A 20549-nucleotide genomic window follows, 5' to 3' on the forward strand; every position below is an offset into this window, starting at 1 on the left:
AATATGACAACATTTGGGGCGAAGAGAGAGGCAGAAAGCCATGAGCCAAATAAGGGGCATCAACCAGGAGGCTGGCTGATGACATTAACCAAGATAGTATATCTAGAGGGTGAAGCCCCAATGGAACAGGGATTTTGTGGGAGGGAGGGGAAGCTAAACACTGGTCTAGAAATGGCATTAGGGTGGCATTACCCCAAAGCCAGAAATGGCATTACCCACTTCTGACGCTGAGGCACGTGAGAATGAGAAACAGAATTCACCTAATAGAGCTGCTGGAGAAGCAGCGGTTAGTGGATAGCCAAATTTCAGATAAAGCAAGGATGCTGAGAAAAGACTGAGGATGTGGAAGAGTTTCCTGATCACACGTTGCAGAAGGCACAGTGGGAGGGTATGGCTAGGGGCAGGAAGCAGAGTCTGATAGATTGCCAGTGTGAGGGCAAGGATGCAGGTGACAATGGATGAGAAGGAACTTGAACCTGTGGTGGTGACTGGGGTAGACAGGGATAGAGGGGTAATGGGATATAGTGCTGTCGTAGAAGTTTCTGTGATGATAGACATGTTCCATATGTATACTCTGTAATACTGTGGCTGCTAGCCACATGTGGCTATTAAGCATATGAAATGTGACTAGTGGACTGGGCGAGGTGGCTCACGCCTGTAATCCCAGCACTTTGGGAGGCCGAGGCGGGTGGATCACCTGAGGTCAGGAGTTCAAGACCAACCTGGCCAACATGATGAAACCCTGTCTCTACTAAAAATATAAAAATCAGGCTGGGCATGGTGGCTCACGCCTGTAATCCCAGCACTTTGGGAGGCTGAGGCGGGTGGATCACGAGGTCAAGAGATTGAGACCATCCTGGCTAACACCGTGAAACCCCGTCTCTACTAAAAATACAAAAAGTTAGCCGGGCATGGTGGTGGGCGCCTATAGTCCCAGCTACTTGGGAGGCTGAGGCAGGAGAATGGTGTGAACCCAGGAGACGGAGCTTGCAGTGAACCGAGATCACGCCACTGTACTCCAACCTGGGAGACAGACTCCGTCTCAAAATAAATAAATAATAAATAAATAAAAATTAGCCGGGTATGGTGGTGGGCGCCTGTAATCCCAGCTACTCGGGAGGCTGAGGCAGAAGAATTGCTTGAACCTGGGAGGCAGAGGTTGCAGTGAGCTGAGATCATCCCACTGCACTCCAGCTTAGGCGACAGAGTGAGACTTGGTTTCAAAAAAAGAAAAAGATGTGGCTAGTGGGACTGAGGAATTGAACTTTTAACTTTTTTCATTTTAATTAATTTAGATTTAAAGACCTCAGTTTTTGTGAATTTTTCACTTGCCAGGTGGCTATCAGGTTGGCCACTCCTTCACACAGAAAGCTGTCCAGAGAGGTTCTGACTCTTCCACCATGCAGATCCAGACAAAGCACAAGATCAGGCAACTTGGGATCCAAATTCTAACTACACCACTTAATCGCTTTGAATTAAAGCTAGCATGTTAACACGTCTGGTATAGACAGACCCTCATTAAATATTGGATGACAGAATAAATCTCCCTGAGGTTTAATTCTCTTCATCCTTAAAATGAGGGTGGAGAGTTGTTCTCAAATGTAGTACTTTACCCATGATGCTCAATAAATGGTCGCTATTATTGACATAGTGAGTTCTCAATATTTGTTGATTCATGGGTCAAAAACTGCCCTTCAGGTCAAAGGGTTACTTGTCCAGGAGCGGGCTGGCAGAAGTGAGACATTCCAGCTCCCTTTGAGGGCCAAGAGGATTGCCCAGGTCTCTGGGACTATGCGATGGGGTAGATCAGGGCTGGGTTTAAGTGTTCAATTTTGCTAAGTACTAATGTAAGAATGTACCTGACTTGAACCTGGAGGAGTAGGTAGGGATAGCTGAGGGACAAAGTGGAGGATCTTAAAATGAACCAGAGTATAAGACCAGCCTTGCCTGAATATCTCGTGATAATCTGGGCAGTTTGTGTATCATTTACCACTTTAATTTGTGCTGAAAAAGCCTTAGCTTGGCAGCTCCAACCTTTCTTCTGTACCTCCATCCGCATCATCCAAAACCCAAAGCATGCTGTTTGTGAAGTAGAGTAACCATATCCTGGGATGACTCTGATGTGAGACATTTGTGAACTGAAAGTCATAGTGACCACTGATCTGGAGTATCACCCTTTCTCCAAATTACCACCCTTTCTGCAAAGCTGTCCTTAATTCCCTAAATTACTTTCTCTGTGGCATTCCTCAGATTGAGCACTTACGTACCTGGTATTGTGATGGCCTGTGTCTCTTCCCTTGACCAGATTGTGACATCCAAGGCAGGAACCTTGCCTGGTTGATTACGGAGTATTCTTGGACTTAGCACATGCCTGGAGCACACAGTAAGTAGCTATTCAATAATTATTTGTTGGCTGGGCATGGTGGGTCATGTCTGTAATCCCAATACTTTGGGAGGCCAAGGAGGGTGGATCACCTAAAGTCAGGACTTCAAGACCAGCTTGGCCAACATAGTGAAACCTTGTCTCTACTAAAAATACAAAAATTAGCTGGGCATGGTGGTACACGTCTGTAATCCCAGCTACTCAGGAGGCTGAGGCAGGAGAATCGCTTGAACCCAGGAGGTGGAGGTTGCAGTGAGCTGAGATCGTGCCCCTGCACTCCAGCCTGGGCCACAGAGTGAGACTCCATCTCAAAAATAAATAAATAAAATAATTATTTGTTGAATAACTGAATGGATGTAATCTGAGGTGACAGTGACCCACCGTGATCTGAGATAATGTGACCACTCTTGTTTGCAGTCTAGGTTGACTGTGAACAAAGTCGGGGCTTTTGATGATTATGTTGAAGTACCTGTGATTGTAACCTGCAAGGACTGTGATCTGAGGGGTCTGCGCACCAGTGACTGTGGCCTTCAGGCACTAATCTGTGATAAGGACCAGTAGGGATAATGAATGGAGGTGACTGAACTAGTAACCTTGCATGATCGGTTGAAGTAACTTGCACTGATTGTGATCTGAAGTCACTGTGAACAAGTTAGTGAGAAAGCTTTCCACGACTATCTTGCTGTAACTGTGCTCATGATCTACAGAGTTCTGGCTTCAGATGACCGACCCTAAGCCACTGCTTGGAGCAGCCTTGACGATTGACATGAGATGTGTGCCAGATGCTGAGATTGTTGATTTACGCTGACAGCTGAGGTTCTGCATTATGAGTTGAGATAACAGATCTGTGGGCCTGGACTCAGACTGGGAATGGTGCTAATATGTGTGTAGTTCTCTTAGATTTCTGATTTTGTTTTAATATCCTCCCAAATGGCACAGCCCTGTTCGGCCCCAAGCAAAGGAAGAATAGGGATGAGGACCAGGTTGAGTCAATCCTCACAGAAAACTCTACAGGAAACACAACGCATCTTCCAGGCCGCGGTGCCGCAGCCGCGGGCAAAGCCACCGCCTTGGCCATGGCCTCCATCACAGCCCGCCCTTCATTCGGACCCCCCTACCCCCACCCCCACGATTGGTCCCTGGTGCGCCTGCTCGGAGGCGGGGCGGAGCTTTGCCCTTTGTTGTGGGCCCCAGTTTCCCAGGACACCGCGCGGCGCTGGGGTGGGGCTATGCAGATGAGGCACTCGGGGGCGGGGCGGCTGCGGCGGCGTCGGCGGCGGCCGGGGAGGGTCAGTTGGAGGCAGGCGCTCGCTGAGGCAGGAGGAGGCGCTCGGCCCGCGGCCTGACAGGGACTTAGCCCGCAGAGATCGACCCCGCGCGCGCGACCCCACACCCACCCACTCATCCACCTATCCACTCCCTGCGCCGCCTCCTCCCACCCTGAGCAGAGCCGCCGAGGATGATAAACACCCAGGACAGGTAACGGCCCGGCCCAGGCTCCCCGCCCCCATCCTCCCTCATCTGCTCCAGAGGGCCTCTCCCATACCCCCAGCCGGCCCCCGCTCCCCGCAGCGGGGCCATCCGCTCCCAGCCAGCTCCCTTCACCACTTTAGCCACCCCAGTCCGGTCCTCAGCCCTGCAGCTGGGCCTTCTTATGTCTTTTAGCCCCCTCTCTTCAGCCGGGCCCATCCCCCTCATCCGGGCCTCCTCCTCCCCTAAAGCCCCCAAAAGCCGGAACCCAACCTTCCAACCAGGTCCCCTTTTTTTCCTCAGCCCCACCGAACTGTGCCCCATTCCCCAAACTGGGCTTTCCCCCGCATCCAGATTCCCCAAATTGTTTCCTGTCTTCCTCAGATCTTTCTTACTCCCCTTATAAGTCACTTAACCCTTCGCTTTGAATCCCCTCCCTGATGAAAACTGCACCCCCCACCCAGACTCTTCTCGTATCACTGCCCCCCGCCCAAAGTCAACCTCCATCCCTCAGTTCTCAGTTACCCTCACTCATCACCCTCCCCCCATTCTCTTCAGGCCTAGCAGTCCTTACACGTATGTCCAGCCTTCCTCCTGGTCCCATACTTCAGCTTTATCTTTCCCCCACTTTCCTCCCTCCACACCCCTCTCCCAGTTAGGCCCCATTTTCCCAGTCTCCTAACGCCATTCCTTTTATTTATCAAACACTGGGTTTGATTCTGTGCTCCATCCTATTGCCCCAATGGTATACCCCCAACACTCTTGGAAACATTCTTACCCTGTAAACATGTTCTCTCAGCTGGAACTCATCCTTCTCCCTCCCCTCTTACCTGAATCCCATCTTTGGATCATTAGATCACAGGACTCAGCCATCCCGCTTCCAGTGAACCTTCCCCCTGTACCTCCAGTGCCTTCAAACCAAGCTGTGTATTCTGGACGCTAGGCCTTTGCAATTTCCTCCCTCAAAACCCAACCCTAGTCTTCTCCTATTAATTAGAGAAGGGCTGCACGTCTTTCTCAGACCGAGCACCCTGGTTTTCCAAACTTGCATGGTATACCCTTCCCCCTGCAGATAGCTGCTCAATTTTCCTTTCTCTGCATGCCTCTCTTTCTCCAAGGCAATCCTTCTTACCTGTCTTCCCTCAAATTTTAATATATTTCATATTTCTGCCTCTGTTCTCTGAAACTGTTCCACAATTTCCTAATTCCTCAGAATTTTTAATTCCAGTTGCTCCTTATACATCAGAATGGCTTTCATTTACAATTTGGACCTAATTCTCTTCTTCATTTTTTCCCCAGACTTGTTGCTGTCCTGTCCAAACCGTGTCTGAAGCTCATTAGTTCCCCACACCAGACCTTTTGTCCCCAGATTTGGCCTTATGGCCTCTGCCTCTCACTTGGGCCTCATTATTTTGCAAGCAGATCCATTCCCTGTAAATCTTTCTTAAATTGGGCCATGTTCTATTCAGAATTAGACCAGTTCCTCTTGAAAGCATTGCCTTCTTTATTGCTTTTCTTTGCATAGAGCCCTCTAACTGCCACTCAGGGTTCCTCTCAAACTTGGGTACTCTTCTTACTGAAATAGTCTACCAACTTTTCTTTCCCACTTGTTAACAGCACCAGCCTTAAATATTCCAACTGGGTTTTCAGCTTTTCTTGTATTTCAGTGTTTCTTACCTTGGCTTCACATTTGAGAAAGCAGTCACTTGGGCCCCACCTTCAAAGATTGGTCTTACTGGCCTAGAGTGTCCTGATTATTAGCATACAGTTTTAAAGCTCCCCAGGTAATTATAATGGGAAGCTGGAGTTAAAAACCACTGCTTCCTTCCCGCAGCTTTTCCCATCCTATTTCTGTAGTGGGTGTCAGCTCTTTTTCTACTGACAAGGGCCTAAATTTCTTGGAGGAATTTTTTTTTTTTTTTTTTTTTTTTTTTAGACAGGGTCTCACTCTGTGGCAAAAGCTGGAGTGCAGTGGTGCGATCTGGGCTCACTGCAACCTCTGCCCCCTGGACTCCATTTCTTCAGGGATTTCTTAGTCTTTCTCTCTCAGGTACTGTCCAGAAGTACCCAAGATACAATACCTGCAACAGCCTCTGAAGTTCCTGTCTCTAGTTACTTATTTCTCAGCTATTGGCCATTTTCTTCCCCCAAGTCTCAGACTCTTACCCAGTGCCCCCACCCCCATTTCTTCTTTACATGTAGAAAGAAAATTCATTCCCCATTTGATAATTTGTTATGGTCTTATTTGACCTGTTATCCCTGCCTCCCAAGTTCGCTTTACCCTATAGCCCATCAGCTGTTAGAGTTTCCTTTTCCAAGAGTCTCCATGTCCATTCCCTATGCATTCCCCTCTTTCACTCCATCTTCTGTAACCCAGCCCCTCTGGAGCTGAGGAGGTGGAGGCGGATGTAGACTCGGAGAGTGCTGGATGCAAAGGTGTTACTTGTGGCAAAGGTGCCGTGTGTGCTGAGGATAGATGGCAGGTATGAGAGAGGGCAGGATGAAGCACGGGTGGAGGGAAGCAGAGGGACCTACAACAAAACCCACTCAAGGGGGTATGTGAGATGGACTTTTTTTCCACTTCTTTTTGTGTGTCTGTAGTGGGGGTTGGAAGGTGGGGTGGTCTCAGCAGTCATTCTCTGGAGTCCTCTGGACTGAGCTGGTCGAAGTGCCGAGTCTTTTGCAGGCTGAGCCCTGAGAGTTGAGCAACTTGGAACCAACACGTAAGAGTCTTCACCAACTGTGAGGTTGAAAGACCTGAGTTCTGGCTGAGCCAGTGTGCTTACATGTGTAAAGAAGAGGGGGTTGGGTTAACCTGACTCAAAAAATCTTTCCAGCTTCCTAAGTGGCAAAACAGGCTTGCTTGTCTCCAGGGCCCTTGCTTAGCGTGTTGGTAATTTGAGGGGCCTGGCTGTATGAGAGGCAGGTGGAGAGAGGAGCCAACTGGCCTGCTAGGGCCTGGGTAGGAGCTAGGCCTTGGATCAGGCTTCTTTACTTGGCCTGGGGGTGGGGTGTTGTGTGCAGGGTGTCTGATTTCTTTGAGTGATGGCAATCCTGTTTCCATAGCATGTTTCCTAGCTTCCTCGGGCCTGCCCCTAACTTTCTAAAAGGAATCCTGGTAGAGTCCTAACTAGGGATTCCGATAAGAGCCGGATGTTCTTCCCAGTCAGTGTTCTTGGGTGTTTCATATTCATAGAGCGGGGAGCTGGCTGGGTTTAGTTCCCATTGGGTGGGGGATGGGATTTTCAGCTTCCCTGGCTCCAGGGAAAAACCCAGGAGGTGGAGGCTTGGTTTCCTGGAAGAAATAGTTGCAGAGGAGCTGGCACCATGTTTTGAAAACAAGGCTCTTCCTTTCCAGTGTTGTTCTGATTGGTACTTCCAAAATGTCAGAATTCCTGATGGTGGGGGAGGGAAGAAGATACAAGTACAAGCACCTTTATTACCCTTTTTGAACATGAGGTTTAAATCCAAGGACATCAAGCTTCCTGGCCTTTTTGTCCCTGGATTTGCGGGGGCAGGGAGACAGTATCTGTCTAGGGCTTGCTTTGTACCTGTGACAGTACAGTATGTAGGGAAGCACTAGCCCTGGCTTGATAATGATATTATCAGTCTGTGCTGATGGGCTTTGAAGAGACACATTTGGTTCTACAGGTGGTTTTTGTGGGGAAGGGGGCAGGGCACAAGAACATATCAGAACTATTGGCATCTTCACTGAGTGGTTTCCTGGGTAATGGAATTTCTGTCTCTTCCTAAAGAGTCTGGTTTCAGTTATTCCTTATTTGTTGGCACTATGGCTTGTTGGGCGTGGAGTGGTAGGGAGAGCCAGTTTTCCTGTGATGTGCCTGCAAGGTCACCCTATAGGTAGGAGGGTTGGGGGAGAAGAGACAGGGGAGAGAGAGAGGAGAGAGTGAAAGAGGAGAGAGAGAGAGATGAGAGAGGCACTCTCCTAGTATAGTCAGGAATCCCCCCAAATCAGAGCTAAGCTTCAGAAAGCAGTGTGGGCTAATAATAGCAATTCCTCACTCTGCCAAGAAATCCAAATTTAGTCTCAGAGCTGCTCAAAAATATAAAAAACGGGACTGAGGAGTGGGATAGAGGGATGTTACAAATGTGCATTTCTAGAAAAACAAAATGAGTAATTCTTCCCTTTTTGAAAGAATATACAGTGTTGATTCAAGTTGGTGCCATGATTTAGAACGTTATGCAGCCAGCCTAACTGAAAGTTACAGACCAGGCCAGGCATGGTGGCTTACATCTGTAATCCCAGCACTTTGGAAGGCTGAGACGATTGCTTGAGCCCAGGAGTTTGAGACCAGCCTGGGCAACACAGTGAAAGCCCATCTCTAAAAAAAAAAAAAAAAGTTATAGATCAGAAATGGAAAGTAGGCAGGCAAGAATTTTGTCACTTAAAGTGAACAAAATGGGTAATGTCTGGTTAGCAGCAGTAGCGTAAAATGCTTTGTATTAGATAAACCTTAAGAAAATTTCTTAGGCCTTTGATACTATATAAACAATGATGTAATTCTATCCTGGGAAGAGGCTGGCACTGTGTGATGACCTTACTCTACAAACTAGATTGAGGTACTAATATGTAAAAGTAAAGTCTTATTTTAAAGCTTGATTACGTAGCTATCCACTCACCTCTGGTAGCGTATGTGATTGTGCCTACCTTTGGCATATGTACCAATATCAGCTGTGTGATAAGCAAACCTCAAAGGCACAGATATTCTAGCTACCACTGTAACTGTTTCTTGTGGAGAATCAACCAAAACCCAATTTTGCTTTCAGCCTGTGATTCAGAGTGGTGATGTCATTTTCTTTATAATTGTGCTTAGCAAGAAGACTCCCTGTGGAATGCAGAGCAGCCCTAGTGAAATGACTTATGCCTGGCATCTGCCAGGGGCCCTTTCTCAGATGGAAGGGGCATTGACAGCTGGAAATCAGCCTCTAGGGCCACACTAGACTGGAGGTGGTCATCACCTCCCACCTTTCTTACTTTCTGTTTTGCTAAGTGATGGCATGTCTTTTTGCGTAGGGATTAGTCATCAAAGACATTCCTAGTCTCAGAGTAAAAGCAACCTGTATGAGGGAAGTGAGGGCACCTTTGGGTGTTCTGTGAGACAGGGCCTGAGAAAGAATGGGTCAGAAGAGGTTGAGAGGGGGAAATGAATGTAGAACTGTGTTGGGAATGTGGCTTTCCTGTCTTCATTTGATACCAAAAGGTAGCTAATATCAAGGCCATCTGACTTTCTCCGGCAGGTAATAGAAACCAGAGAGAAAGGGTGCAGAATTGAATGAGCGAAGGAGGCCACTGATTCAAGTGAAACATGATCAGAAGTATATTAAGGAGAATTTGAATTCAAGTATATTTTAGATGTAGCTAAGTGGAAGTTACTCACAGAATTACTTTTATATGGAATCTCTTCTCTTTGTACTCTGTACTCTTTCGGTAGCCATCTGTGGGGGATTGGTTTCAGGACCTCCCCCTTACTAGAATCCAAGGGTGCTCAATTCCATTATATAAAATGGTGTAGTATTTACATATAACCTATGTATATCTTCCCATATACTTTAAATTATCTCTAGATTACTTATAATACATAACACAATGTAAATGCTATGTAAATAGTTTTAGTGCTTTTTTATTTGTACTATTTTTTATCTGAGTATTTTTGCCCCATGGTTGGTTGAATCCATGAATGTGGAACCTGTGGATATAGAGGACCAACTGTGTGTAAATCAAAACTGACTTAAAGACAGCCGGAAGTGATTCTTTTTTTTTTTTTTGAGACGGAGTCTTGCTCTGTTGCCAGGCTGGAGTACTGTGGCGCGGTCTCGGCTCACTGTAACCTCTGCCTCCCGTGTTCAAGCGATTCTGCTGCCTCAGCCTCCCAAGTAGCTGGGACTACAGGTGTGCACTACCACGCCCAGCTAATTTTTGTATTTTTAGTAGAGATGGGGTTTCACTGTGTTGACCAGGATGGTCTCGATCTCCTGACTTTGTGATCCGCCTGCCTCTGCCTCCCAAAGTGCTGGGATTACAGGCGTGAGCTACTGCGCCCAGCTGGAAGTGATTCTTTAACAGAAGATCCTTTACTTTTATCAAGAGACTTAAGGGTTAATTCTAAATAGTAAGTACCCTAGAGATTTAGAAATAGCATTTGAATTATAAAAATTTTATTTACCATCGTCATTGCCCAGCTATACATCTGCTGCATACACTGCCAATCTGTAGTCAGTGTGTGAAATTGTAACCTGCTAAGGGCATTTCATACAACAGTTTCACAGACACTTTAGAGACAGCAGGATGTGATATGTTAGTAGCACTCATATGTATTCTGAGGAGTGTTTCCAAGGGCATGTCCTATCACTGAGAAAATAAAAGGCACTAACAGATTGACTCTAATGTTCCATCTCTCTTCCGAATTGCCTTGTATGCTGGATACCTGACACGATAGTTTCCAGCATGGTGTATTTCTTTTATCTCCTGCAAAGCAGGACCAGCCCAGCTGGATGTTTGGTTTCAGTCTGATACATTTGATTCTCCTTAATCAGCCTGATCTTTTCAGCTTCTGAAAAGGACTTAGCTTCTTTTTTTTTTTGAGACAGAGTCTCGCTCTGTCACCCAGGCTGGAGTGCAGTGGTGCGATCTCAGCTCACTGCAGCCTCCGCCTCCTGGTTCAAGCATTTCTCCTACCTCAGCCTCCCAAAGTGCTGGGATTACAGGCATGAGCCACCATGCCCAGCCTGTTTCTTAAATCATCCTTTTGGTGGTTGAGATTAAACCATGCCTGTCCTCAAGTGGTGTGACCAGGAGATGAGGAAGGATTGGAAAAAGCTGGGGATAGGAGCCAGTTAGAAACAAGACTAAACTGAATATGAAACCCAACCTGGGCCGGGCGCGGTGGCTCAAGCCTGTAATCCCAGCACTTTGGGAGGCCGAGACGGGCGGATCATGAGGTCAGGAGATCGAGACCATCCTGGCTAACACGGTGAAACCCCGTCTCTACTAAAAATACAAAAAACTAGCCGGGCGAGGTGGCGGGTGCCTGTAGTCCCAGCTACTCGGGAGGCTGAGGCAAGAGAATGGCGTAAACCCGGGAGGCGGAGCTTGCAGTGAGCTGAGATCCGGCCACTGCACTCCAGCCTGGGAGACAGAGCCAGACTCCGTCTCAAAAAAAAAAAAAAAAAAAAAGAAACCCAACCTGCCCAACCTGGTTTGGATCTTAGGATAGGAATACTTGTGTTTAGAAGTCACTGTCTGTTGTGCTTAAATTCTTCCAGGATTCACTATTCCTAATGAGCTTGGTGGCGGATCTTTAATACCATTTGATTATTAGAAGCGATTTGAACCATTTGATTATTAAAGCGATTATTAGAAGAGAAGGCCATTACTGGGTAATTTCATGCCCCTTAATGTCTTTAACTACCACATACGTACCCATCCACCTTCCTTTCTCAATTCAGAAATGACGGTCAGGTTTTTTGGAAGAGAAGCAATTTGCCATTCACAGCAAGTAACTAATAACAGATCTTTATGTGGACGATGAAGATAATTATTGTGATCTACTGTCTACTACTAAGCTTATCCGAAACCCCAGCTGTTTCTTTTGGGGAACTGGAACTAGTTCCCAGAGCGGGGGCTTGAAACACCCCTTCACCCCCACTCACACACACACTCGCTTTCCTGCACAGATTTATGGGGGAGGAGCAGAGCCTCCAGGATCCTTGTATGTGAGAGTGGGGAAGTAAATGACATGTTACCATGGCGTAGATATCTTGCATTTATTTGAAGAGGAGAGAGATCAGGAAACCAGAAATATCACAAGCCCCACTGCTAAATATGACTAGCTTAAAAAAAGAAATATCACAAGCTCATAGATTAGTGCTGGACACAGGGCAGGCCGGCTCCAGGGATTATTTCTAGGAAGACAAAGGGGATTATGGTCTAAAAACAATATCCTCACTTTATTCTCATCGTTTCAGTGAGTTGTACCCATTGCTTCTGCTGTTTGCAAGTAAAAATTAGCTAAGAATCAAGATGGTAGCTGGAATGCAGGGCAGAGGTTGAATGTAGCTTGCTCATCTAAAGACCATTTGAGGAATAATTCCTTTGGAAGTAGGAGCCTGGCACCAGAATTATAGAATTGCAAGGGCCTTGGTGATTGATAGGGTTGTTTTGTGAACCTAATTAATTCTCTTCATATACAAGATGATAATCTGTCTATCTCAGAGGGGTTTGCCCCATCTTTGGCTAACTCCACTGACCAATAGAAGCAAATCAGCTTTCTCCAGTGGCCCAGCACTCCTCATGCCCCTGCAGGAACCTCAGCACAGGCCAGAAGTAGTCATTGGAGAATGAGAAGGGAATCGTATGATGTGGTGCATGTGTGTGCATTTGTTTGGGGAAACTCCCCCCCTGCCTCCAACCCTTGTCTTATTTTTTCTAGTCTGGACACTTAACACATTGGAAGGCGGAATCACAGTAGCTCATTGTCCCCAGCAGAAAATAACTCCTGTCCTTGAAAACAGTAGCATAGTCCTCTGTTAAGCCCTTTCTGTTTTTTTGTTTGTTTGTTTTTGTTTTTTTTGAGACAGAGTTTTGCTTTTGTTGCCCAGGCTGGAGTGCAGTGGTGCGATCTTTGCTCACTGCAACCTCCACCTCCCGGGTTCAAGGGATTCTCCTGCCTCAGCCTCCTTAGTAGCTTGGATTACAGGCACACACCACCATGCCCAGCTAATTTTTGTATTTTCAGTAGAGATGGGGTTTCACCATGTTGGCCAGGCTGGTCTCAAACTCCTGACCTCAGGTGATCCACCCACCTCGGCCTCCCAAACTGCTGAGATTACAGGTGTGAGCCACCATGCCTGGCCATTTTTGTTTTGAGCTGAAGTTTCACTCCATCACCCAGGCTGGAGTGCAGTGGCACAATCTTAGCTCACTGCAGCCTCCACCTCCCAGGGTCAAGCGATTCTCCTGCGTCAGCCTCCTGAGTAGCTGGGTCTACAGGTGCCCACCACCACACCCGGCTAAATTTTTTTTGTGTGTTTTTAGTAGAGATGGGGTTTCACCATATTGGCCAGGCTGCTCTCAAACTCCTGACCTCAAGTGATCCACCCGCCTCAGTCTCCCAAAGTGTTGGGATTACAGGCGTGAGCCACTGCGCCCAGTTCAGCCCTTTCTGTTAACAGCTGTTGGTGAGGCCAAGAGTGGAGGAGGTGAGGATGACCTGAGGTTTTCCAGAGGAGGGAAGAGGTGGATATGTGGTTACAGCCCTAGATTTTTTTTTGTTTTTTTTGAGGAGTCTGGCTCTGTCACCCAGGCTAGAGTGCAGTGGCGCAATCTTGGCTAACTGCAGCCTCCACCTCCTGGGTTCAATAAATTCTTCTGCCTCAGCCTTTTGAATACCTGGGATTACAGGCGCCTGCCACCACACCCAGCTAATTTTTGTACTTTTAGTAGAGATGGGGTTTCGCCATGTTGGCCAGGCTGGTCTTGAACTCCTGAGCTCAAGTGATCCTCCCTCTTTGACCTCCCAAAGTGCACCCCTAGATAATGACGCTGCTCCTCACCCATGGACACTTTTGTGGGAAATCCATTTCTCAAAGAAATTTCCAGTATACTTGTAGGCCTCCATTTGAAATCTTTGAGAGAACAGACCCTAGGAGCTGAGCAGTGATGGATTTGGACTTCCATTTTCAGCTGGAGTGCAGATACAGTTCTGCTAATAGGACTGCCCCTTCGGTTACTGTACCATTGCCATGTTAGGTGTGAGTTCAGTTTTGTTGTTCTTCATTTAGGAGAGTCCAAAATTGGCATGCCATGCTATCTAAAGCAAAGGACAGTGTGAAGAATAGTTACCTCATACCATTTTACAATGGCTTTCAGGGGGAAAAAAGCCCTGATTTACAGCATTTGGGGACTTTTGCAGTGTAAATACTCCTCCAATGGCCAATTCAAGCTACCAACATGACATCATTAAACACATACTTGGGAAGAGATGTGCACGATTGTGTGAGCTGGCCCCAGCACACCACTGCAGTACCCCCATATGTGTCCACTGCATTCCAGCTGCTCTGAGGCTGATGTGTGGTGGCTGGGGAACAGGCCTGTTGCTGAGTCGTGGTGTGTACACGCACACACAATTTACCTCTTTCTCTGCTTCACTTGGCCCTTGGCCTATGGAATAAACTACATCTCAGCCTAAGGAACCACTAAATTGGATTCAAAGACCGTTGAGCAGATCTACAGCCCTGTTGGGTCCATCCGAAAATCAAGGTGGCCAGTAAGGTGACAGGGAGCTCCTTTAGGAGCCTTTTACCTGCTATAATCTGTCTGATTATTGGATTCTTTACTCAGGTCATAGCATGTATCCTCTCCCAGCACATACCCTGCACCCAGCACATCTGAGTGTCTGTTCTGACCACATCACTATTACCTGACTTCCCATGCTCAGGTCACAAAAGGATGAGCAAAGAAGGGCAAGAAGGCCCCGCATTTGGTGGCATACCAGGGGCAAATCAGATATCACAGTATTCTATGTACTATTGTGTACCTCTGCTCTGGGAGCTAAATCCCTGGATTTAGTTTTATTCTTAACCGTTAAGGAATTTAGTTAAATGATTTCTCACTCCAGCCGGGTGTGGTGGCTCATGCTTGTAATCCCAGCGCTTTGGGAGGTTGAGGCCGGCGGATGACTGGAGGTCAGCAGTTCGAGATCAGCCTGACCAACATGGTGAAACCCCGTCTCTACTAAAAAATACAAAATCAGCCAGGCGTGGTGGCACATGCCTGTAATCCCAGCTACTTCGGAGGCTAAGGCAGGAGAATCACTTGAACCTGGGAGGCGGAGGTTGCAGTGAGCCAGGTTCGCGCCAGCTTGGCCTTTTTGAGACTCCTTCCCCATGCCTCTGCAACACGGTGGGTTCCCCCTAAGACAGCAGCATAGTTCTGGAAGCTGAAGCCCACAGGACTGGGGCAGTTGGGGAGCCTTCATAAGCCTTCCCTTGTTTAGAGCGAGCCGGGATGGGTGGGGGTGGGATTTGAGTTATACCTTTACATCTTGGCCGGGCGCCGTGGCTTACGCCTATAGTCCTAGCACTTTGGGAGGCTGAGGTGGATGGATCACGAGGTCAGGAGTTCGAGACCAGCCTGGCCAACATGGTGAAACCCCATCTCTACTAAAAATACAAAAATTAGCTGGGTGTGGTGGCATGCGCCTGTAGTCCCAGCTCCTCGGGAGGCTGAGGCAGAATTGCTTGAGCTTGGGAAGTAGAGGTTGCAGTGAGCCGAGATCATGCCATTGCACTCCAGTCTGGGCGACAGAGTGAGACTCCGCCTCAAAAAAAAAAAAAAAAAAACGTCAAGTCTTGGTGTTTACTGTCTCACTCTCTCTGTCTCTTACAGTAGTATTTTGCCTTTGAGTAACTGTCCCCAGCTCCAGTGCTGCAGGCACATTGTTCCAGGGCCTCTGTGGTGCTCCTGATGCCCCTCACCCACTGTCGAAGATCCCCGGTGGGCGAGGGGGCGGCAGGGATCCTTCTCTCTCAGCTCTAATATATAAGGTAAGGAGGACCCTGGGATGGAAGGCTGGGGATGGAGCCTTCTCAGACTCCACTGAGCTGCTGCTCAAGGGCGGTAATCATTTTCTGTAGTCCTCTGGCTCTTAGCCTAGGCCAGTGGGGGTACTGTGAAGGACTCTTTCAGCTGAGGCTGTTGCATGGCTTATTGGGAATACTAGAGGAAAGATAACAGCACCATTTGTTGCCTTTTAATTTGCTGTAATTGAGGCCCAGAAGTTAGTTTAGCTTCTCACTAAGACTGGGATGGAAGGTTAGCAGGGTAGCTGAATTCTGGGCTTTAGAGATTGTGCCCAAGGGAGGTAACACGGAAGATAACACGGACCCTACAGTCCACTTGGAATCAGACTTTGGCTGACTGGGGCTCTAGCCAAACCCTCACACATATCCTCATTTGTTTTTGATGTTTCCCTTTCTGACAGGGAAGGAAAAGAACATGGTGTTGGGGGAAAGTGTGGGCTTTCGAGTCAGGGAGACCTGGGTTTGAATCTCATCTCTGCCATTCACTGTCTTTGGAGCCTCGGGTCAGTTGCTTCATTATTCTCAGACTTAAAGTGGAGTTGTTAATTACCATCTGAAGTGCTTGTCATGGTGATAAAGGTAATATATGGGACAGCACTTTGTACTTGGCACCTAGTGGACAATTGGTAAATATTTCCCTTCCTACCTTGCTAGCTTTTACTACCATCAACTGGTCTTAGTGCCTGGTAAGTGACAGCTCCTTTTAGCCATCATGACACTCTGCATTTTCAGCATGGCCTCTATCCCACGCTACCCTGAGACTGGCCTAAGGGGACTCCCGGCATTGCCTAGATTAGGGAGTGGATGATATGGCCAGAAGCAGTAGTGACCTGGTCCTCTGCCCTGCTTTCCTTCCCAGGACGAGAAGCTCACTGTGACCCAGGACCTCCCTGTGAATGATGGAAAACCTCACATCGTCCACTTCCAGTATGAGGTCACCGAGGTGAAGGTCTCTTCTTGGGATGCAGTCCTGTCCAGCCAGAGCCTGTTTGTAGAAATCCCAGATGGATTATTAGCTGATGGGAGCAAAGAAGGGTAAAGAGCCAAATGCTGGGGAAGGGAAAGGAGTTCCCATTCCAGAGAAGAGTATATGTTTACTGCGGGTAACAGAATTGTAGGGGAGTCTGTGCCTTCTCCCTTAGCTCTAGACTCCCCAAGCAGATACCGTTTTGTAACAGGTTATTTTTAGCCAGTAAGACAGGCCTGCTCTAGGTTATAATTAAAGCAGATTGTTATCACATTAACCAAATGCCTGCCAGTTAATCGCCCCATGGTTCACTCTTCCCAGCAGACACTAAATCCCCCTTTAGCTACACAGTGGTGTAGTTTAAAAGGCCAGGAAGCAGCCAGGCGCGGTGGCTCAAGCCTGTAATCCCAGCACTTTGGGAGGCTGAGGCGGGCGGATCACGAGGTCAGGAGATCGAGACCATCCTGGCTAACGTGGTGAAACCCCATCTCTACTAAAAATACAAAAAACTAAGCCGGGCGCGGTGGCTCAAGCCTGTAATCCCAGCACTTTGGGAGGCCGAGACGGGCGGATCACGAGGTCAGGAGATCGAGACCATCCTGGCTAACACGGTGAAACCCCGTCTCTACTAAAAACTACAAAAACTAGCCGGGCGACGTGGGGGCGCCTGTAGTCCCAGCTACTCCGGAGGCTGAGGCCGGAGAATGGCGTAAACCTGGGAGGCGGAGCTTGCAGTGAGCTGAGATCCGGCCACTGCACTCCAGCCCTGGGGACAGAGCAAGACTCCATCTCAAAAAAAAAAAAAAAAGGCCAGGAAGCAAAGAGAAGTACTTAGGCCCGTTACCACCTTCCTAGACCTCCCCCCTCCCATTCACACCCCACCCAGGAAGCTCAGAGGTAAGTGGGATTTCATTGGATCGGGCAGACTCTCCAAGAGGCCAAGATTGTAAGAAATGTCCCGGGGACAGAGTTCCTGAGTGGTCCCAGCCTCTTTAGAAAATCCTTTTAGGCTGTGTTAGAGCCCAGAGTGTCCCTGTCAGTGGCAGGTGATCATGTTGAACTTGGCAATCTGGCGGACACCCGAAGAACTGGGTTTTCTTTCTAGGCCCCAAACTCTGTCTTGTGAACAACATTACTTAAGATGGGTAGTGTTACTTTTCAGATGAAGAACTCCCATTACAGGAAAAGTCAATAACATTTTTCTCAGGTGCTGTGGCTTTTTTTTTTTTTTTTTTTTTTCTGAATGCAAGGCTCTTGAGGTCTTGACATAGGAATGTACCTCCTGGAGCTTCTGCATTTTTTTTTTTTTTTTTGAGACAGTCTCGCTTTGTTGCCCAGGCTGGAGTGCAGTGGCACAATCTCGGCTCACTGCAAGCTCCGCGTCCTGGGTGCATGCCATTCTCCTGCCTCAGCCTCCAGAGTAGCTGGGACTACAGGCGCCCGCCACCACGCCCAGCTAATTTTTTGTATTTTTAGTAGAGGTGGGGTTTCACTGTGTTAGCCAGGATGGTCTTGATCTCCTGACCTCGTGATCCACTCACCTTGGCCTCCCAAAGTGCTGAGATTACAGGCGTGAGCCCCGCCCGGAGCTTCTGCATTTATACTGCTGGTTGTAGGCCTCAGAAAAGCCTTTGGGTTGGTGGGGGTGGGGTGTGAATGGGAGGGAGGTCTAGGAAGGTGGCGATGGGCCTCAGTACTTCTCTTTGCTTCCTGCAGATTGTTAGCACTGCTAGAGTTTGCTGAAGAGAAGATGAAAGTGAACTATGTCTTCATCTGCTTCAGGAAGGGCCGAGAAGACAGAGGTGAGGAGTCAGAGCAGCCTGAGCCTTATAGCCCAGACAGTGGGGCCTGGGGGAGGGAAGGGAGCACCTCCACGATGAGGTGGGACTCTTGAATTTGCCTTTCAAACCCTGGGAAATCATGGCGGGAGGGCAAGTGCCCAAAGGGTTAGTAAAAGCCTAGTGTTTATTTGTTCCATCTTTGGGTTTTGATTTCAGCCTACCCTGTGTTTCTCATCAGACTTTTTAATACTCTGTCTTCTGCAGCTCCACTCCTGAAGACCTTCAGCTTCTTGGGCTTTGAGATTGTACGTCCAGGCCATCCCTGTGTCCCCTCTCGGCCAGATGTGATGTTCATGGTTTATCCCCTGGACCAGAACTTGTCCGATGAGGACTAATAGTCATAGAGGATGCTTTGCCCAAGAGCCACAGTGGGGGAAGAGGGGAAGTTAGGCAGCCCTGGGACAGACGAGAGGGCTCCTCGCTGTCTAGGGAAGGACACTGAGGGGCTCAGGATGAGGGTTGCCTGTTGTGTTCTCGGAGTTGACTCGTTGAAATTGTTTTCCATAAAGAACAGTATAAACATATTATTCACATGTAATCACCAATAGTAAATGAAGATGTTTATGAACTGGCATTAGAAGCTTTTTAAACTGCGCTGTGTGATGTGTTCTATCTAGCCTAGGGGAGGACATTGCCTAGAGGGGGAGGGACTGTCTGGGTTCAGGGGCATGGCCTGGAGGGCTGGTGGGCAGCACTGTCAGGCTCAGGTTTCCCTGCTGTTGGCTTTCTGTTTTGGTTATTAAGACTGTGTATTTTCTTTCTTTGCTTCCTGTCACCCCAGGGGCTCCTGAGTATAGGCTTTTCAGTCCCTGGGCAGTGTCCTTGAGTTGTTTTTTGACACTCTTACCTGGGCTTCTCTGTGTGCATTTGTGTCTGGCCTGGAGTAAGCAGGTCAGACCCCTCCTTCTTTACAGCTTAGTGTTATTCTGGCATTTGGTTAAGCTGGCTTAATCTGTTTAATGTTATCAGTACATTTTAAATAGGGGCATTGAGATTTATTCCCACCACCAGGGCTTTTTAGGGGGATGCCTGGGCCATAAAAACACTAGCCAAACTCTTAATTCTCAAATCACTGCCAGGAGTTATTGCTCCTGGCTGCAGGCCCAGGCCCCAAGGTCTCCTTCCTGGGGTCACAAAGAACAGAGAGGAAGAGGAATATATAGCAACTCAGGGCCTGGGAATTGTGGGGGAATCTTTTCTTAGGGACTGGATGCCTCTGGCTGGCTGAGTATAGCACTAGCTGCCTCCCCACCAGGTTCTGAGTAGTGCCTGAGAACCTGCTCTGCAGGGCCTAGGGTAGCGCTGGGAGTGTAGAAGTGGCCTGCCCTTAACTGTTGTCATTAAACAGATTTTTCTAAGGGGAGAGGAAGTGGGAAGAGATCTAGATTTGGTGAGGGGGACAGGGATGTCAGGGAGGCAAGTGTGTTGTGTTACTGTGTCAATAAACTGATTTAAAGTTGTGGTTGGTCTATTCTTTATTTCTGAACTAGGACCAACTGCCTACCAAACTGTTTTGAGTCCAGAGCCTAATAGAGGTGTGGTGCGTACTCCTTGGGAAAAAAAGCTGCAGTGTAGGAGGACAGATAAACTGGCCCAGGTCTCTGGGGCCATATTACACTGTGAAATGCAGGGTTGCTAGGAGTCTGAGACTCACTGCCAGAGCCCCCTGGAGAGACAGATGTGTACACATCAGCTTCATCTAGGAGAGGCTATACCCAAGATCTAATCTGCTCTTAGCTCTTCCTTTTCTATAAAAGGCTGGGGAGGTTGGGTCCTGAAACTGGGTTTTGACGCATGGAGCTCCTGACATTCCCATTCCTGAGGTCTTTGAAGGGTGCAGCACACACCTTCCCTATTCTAGTTTTCTCCTTTTGGAGCTCAGTGTCCTAAGGTGTGGTTTCCAGTCCCCCACATAACAGCCTGATGAATAAGCTCTCAGTGGCACCCGGGGGGATGGAATCCTCCTCACCACAGTTTTTTAAATTTCACAAGGATTTACTAGGACTTTTTTTCTTTTGCTTCTGTTTTGCCAAGTGAAGGGCATGTTCTTCCACCTCCTACATTTTTGCAACTGTCTACTGTTAAGCTGTGGCTCTCACATGGCTCTTTATGGAGCCTGCTTGTGTTTTCACTGTGGGCCAAGTAATTAATCTTGGACTCTTTAACTTGTAGTCATTAAAAGTAATGAGCTCCACTCCCAAGTTTTTTTTTTTTTTTAAAGATGGAATCTCACTTTGTTGCCCAGGCTGGAGTACAGTGGTGTAATCTTGGCTCACTGCAACCTCTG

The 20549-nt window shown here is 47.9% G+C and overlaps 1 protein-coding gene across 1 annotated transcript; it reads left to right on the plus strand.

The window, feature by feature from the left end:
- Positions 1–3640: 3640 nt before the first annotated feature.
- Positions 3641–19723, plus strand: OAZ2 (ornithine decarboxylase antizyme 2). Its single transcript, XM_026455090.2, is given in 6 exon segments — positions 3641–3862; positions 15261–15336; positions 15338–15418; positions 16314–16489; positions 18138–18223; positions 18467–19723. Coding segments are annotated over 6 exon segments (570 nt in total). The 5' UTR covers positions 3641–3842; the 3' UTR covers positions 18598–19723.
- The last annotated feature ends 826 nt before the right edge of the window (positions 19724–20549 follow it).

This window comes from Piliocolobus tephrosceles, chromosome 6 (assembly GCF_002776525.5).
Source record: "Piliocolobus tephrosceles isolate RC106 chromosome 6, ASM277652v3, whole genome shotgun sequence".
Taxonomy (NCBI): domain Eukaryota; kingdom Metazoa; phylum Chordata; class Mammalia; order Primates; family Cercopithecidae; genus Piliocolobus; species Piliocolobus tephrosceles.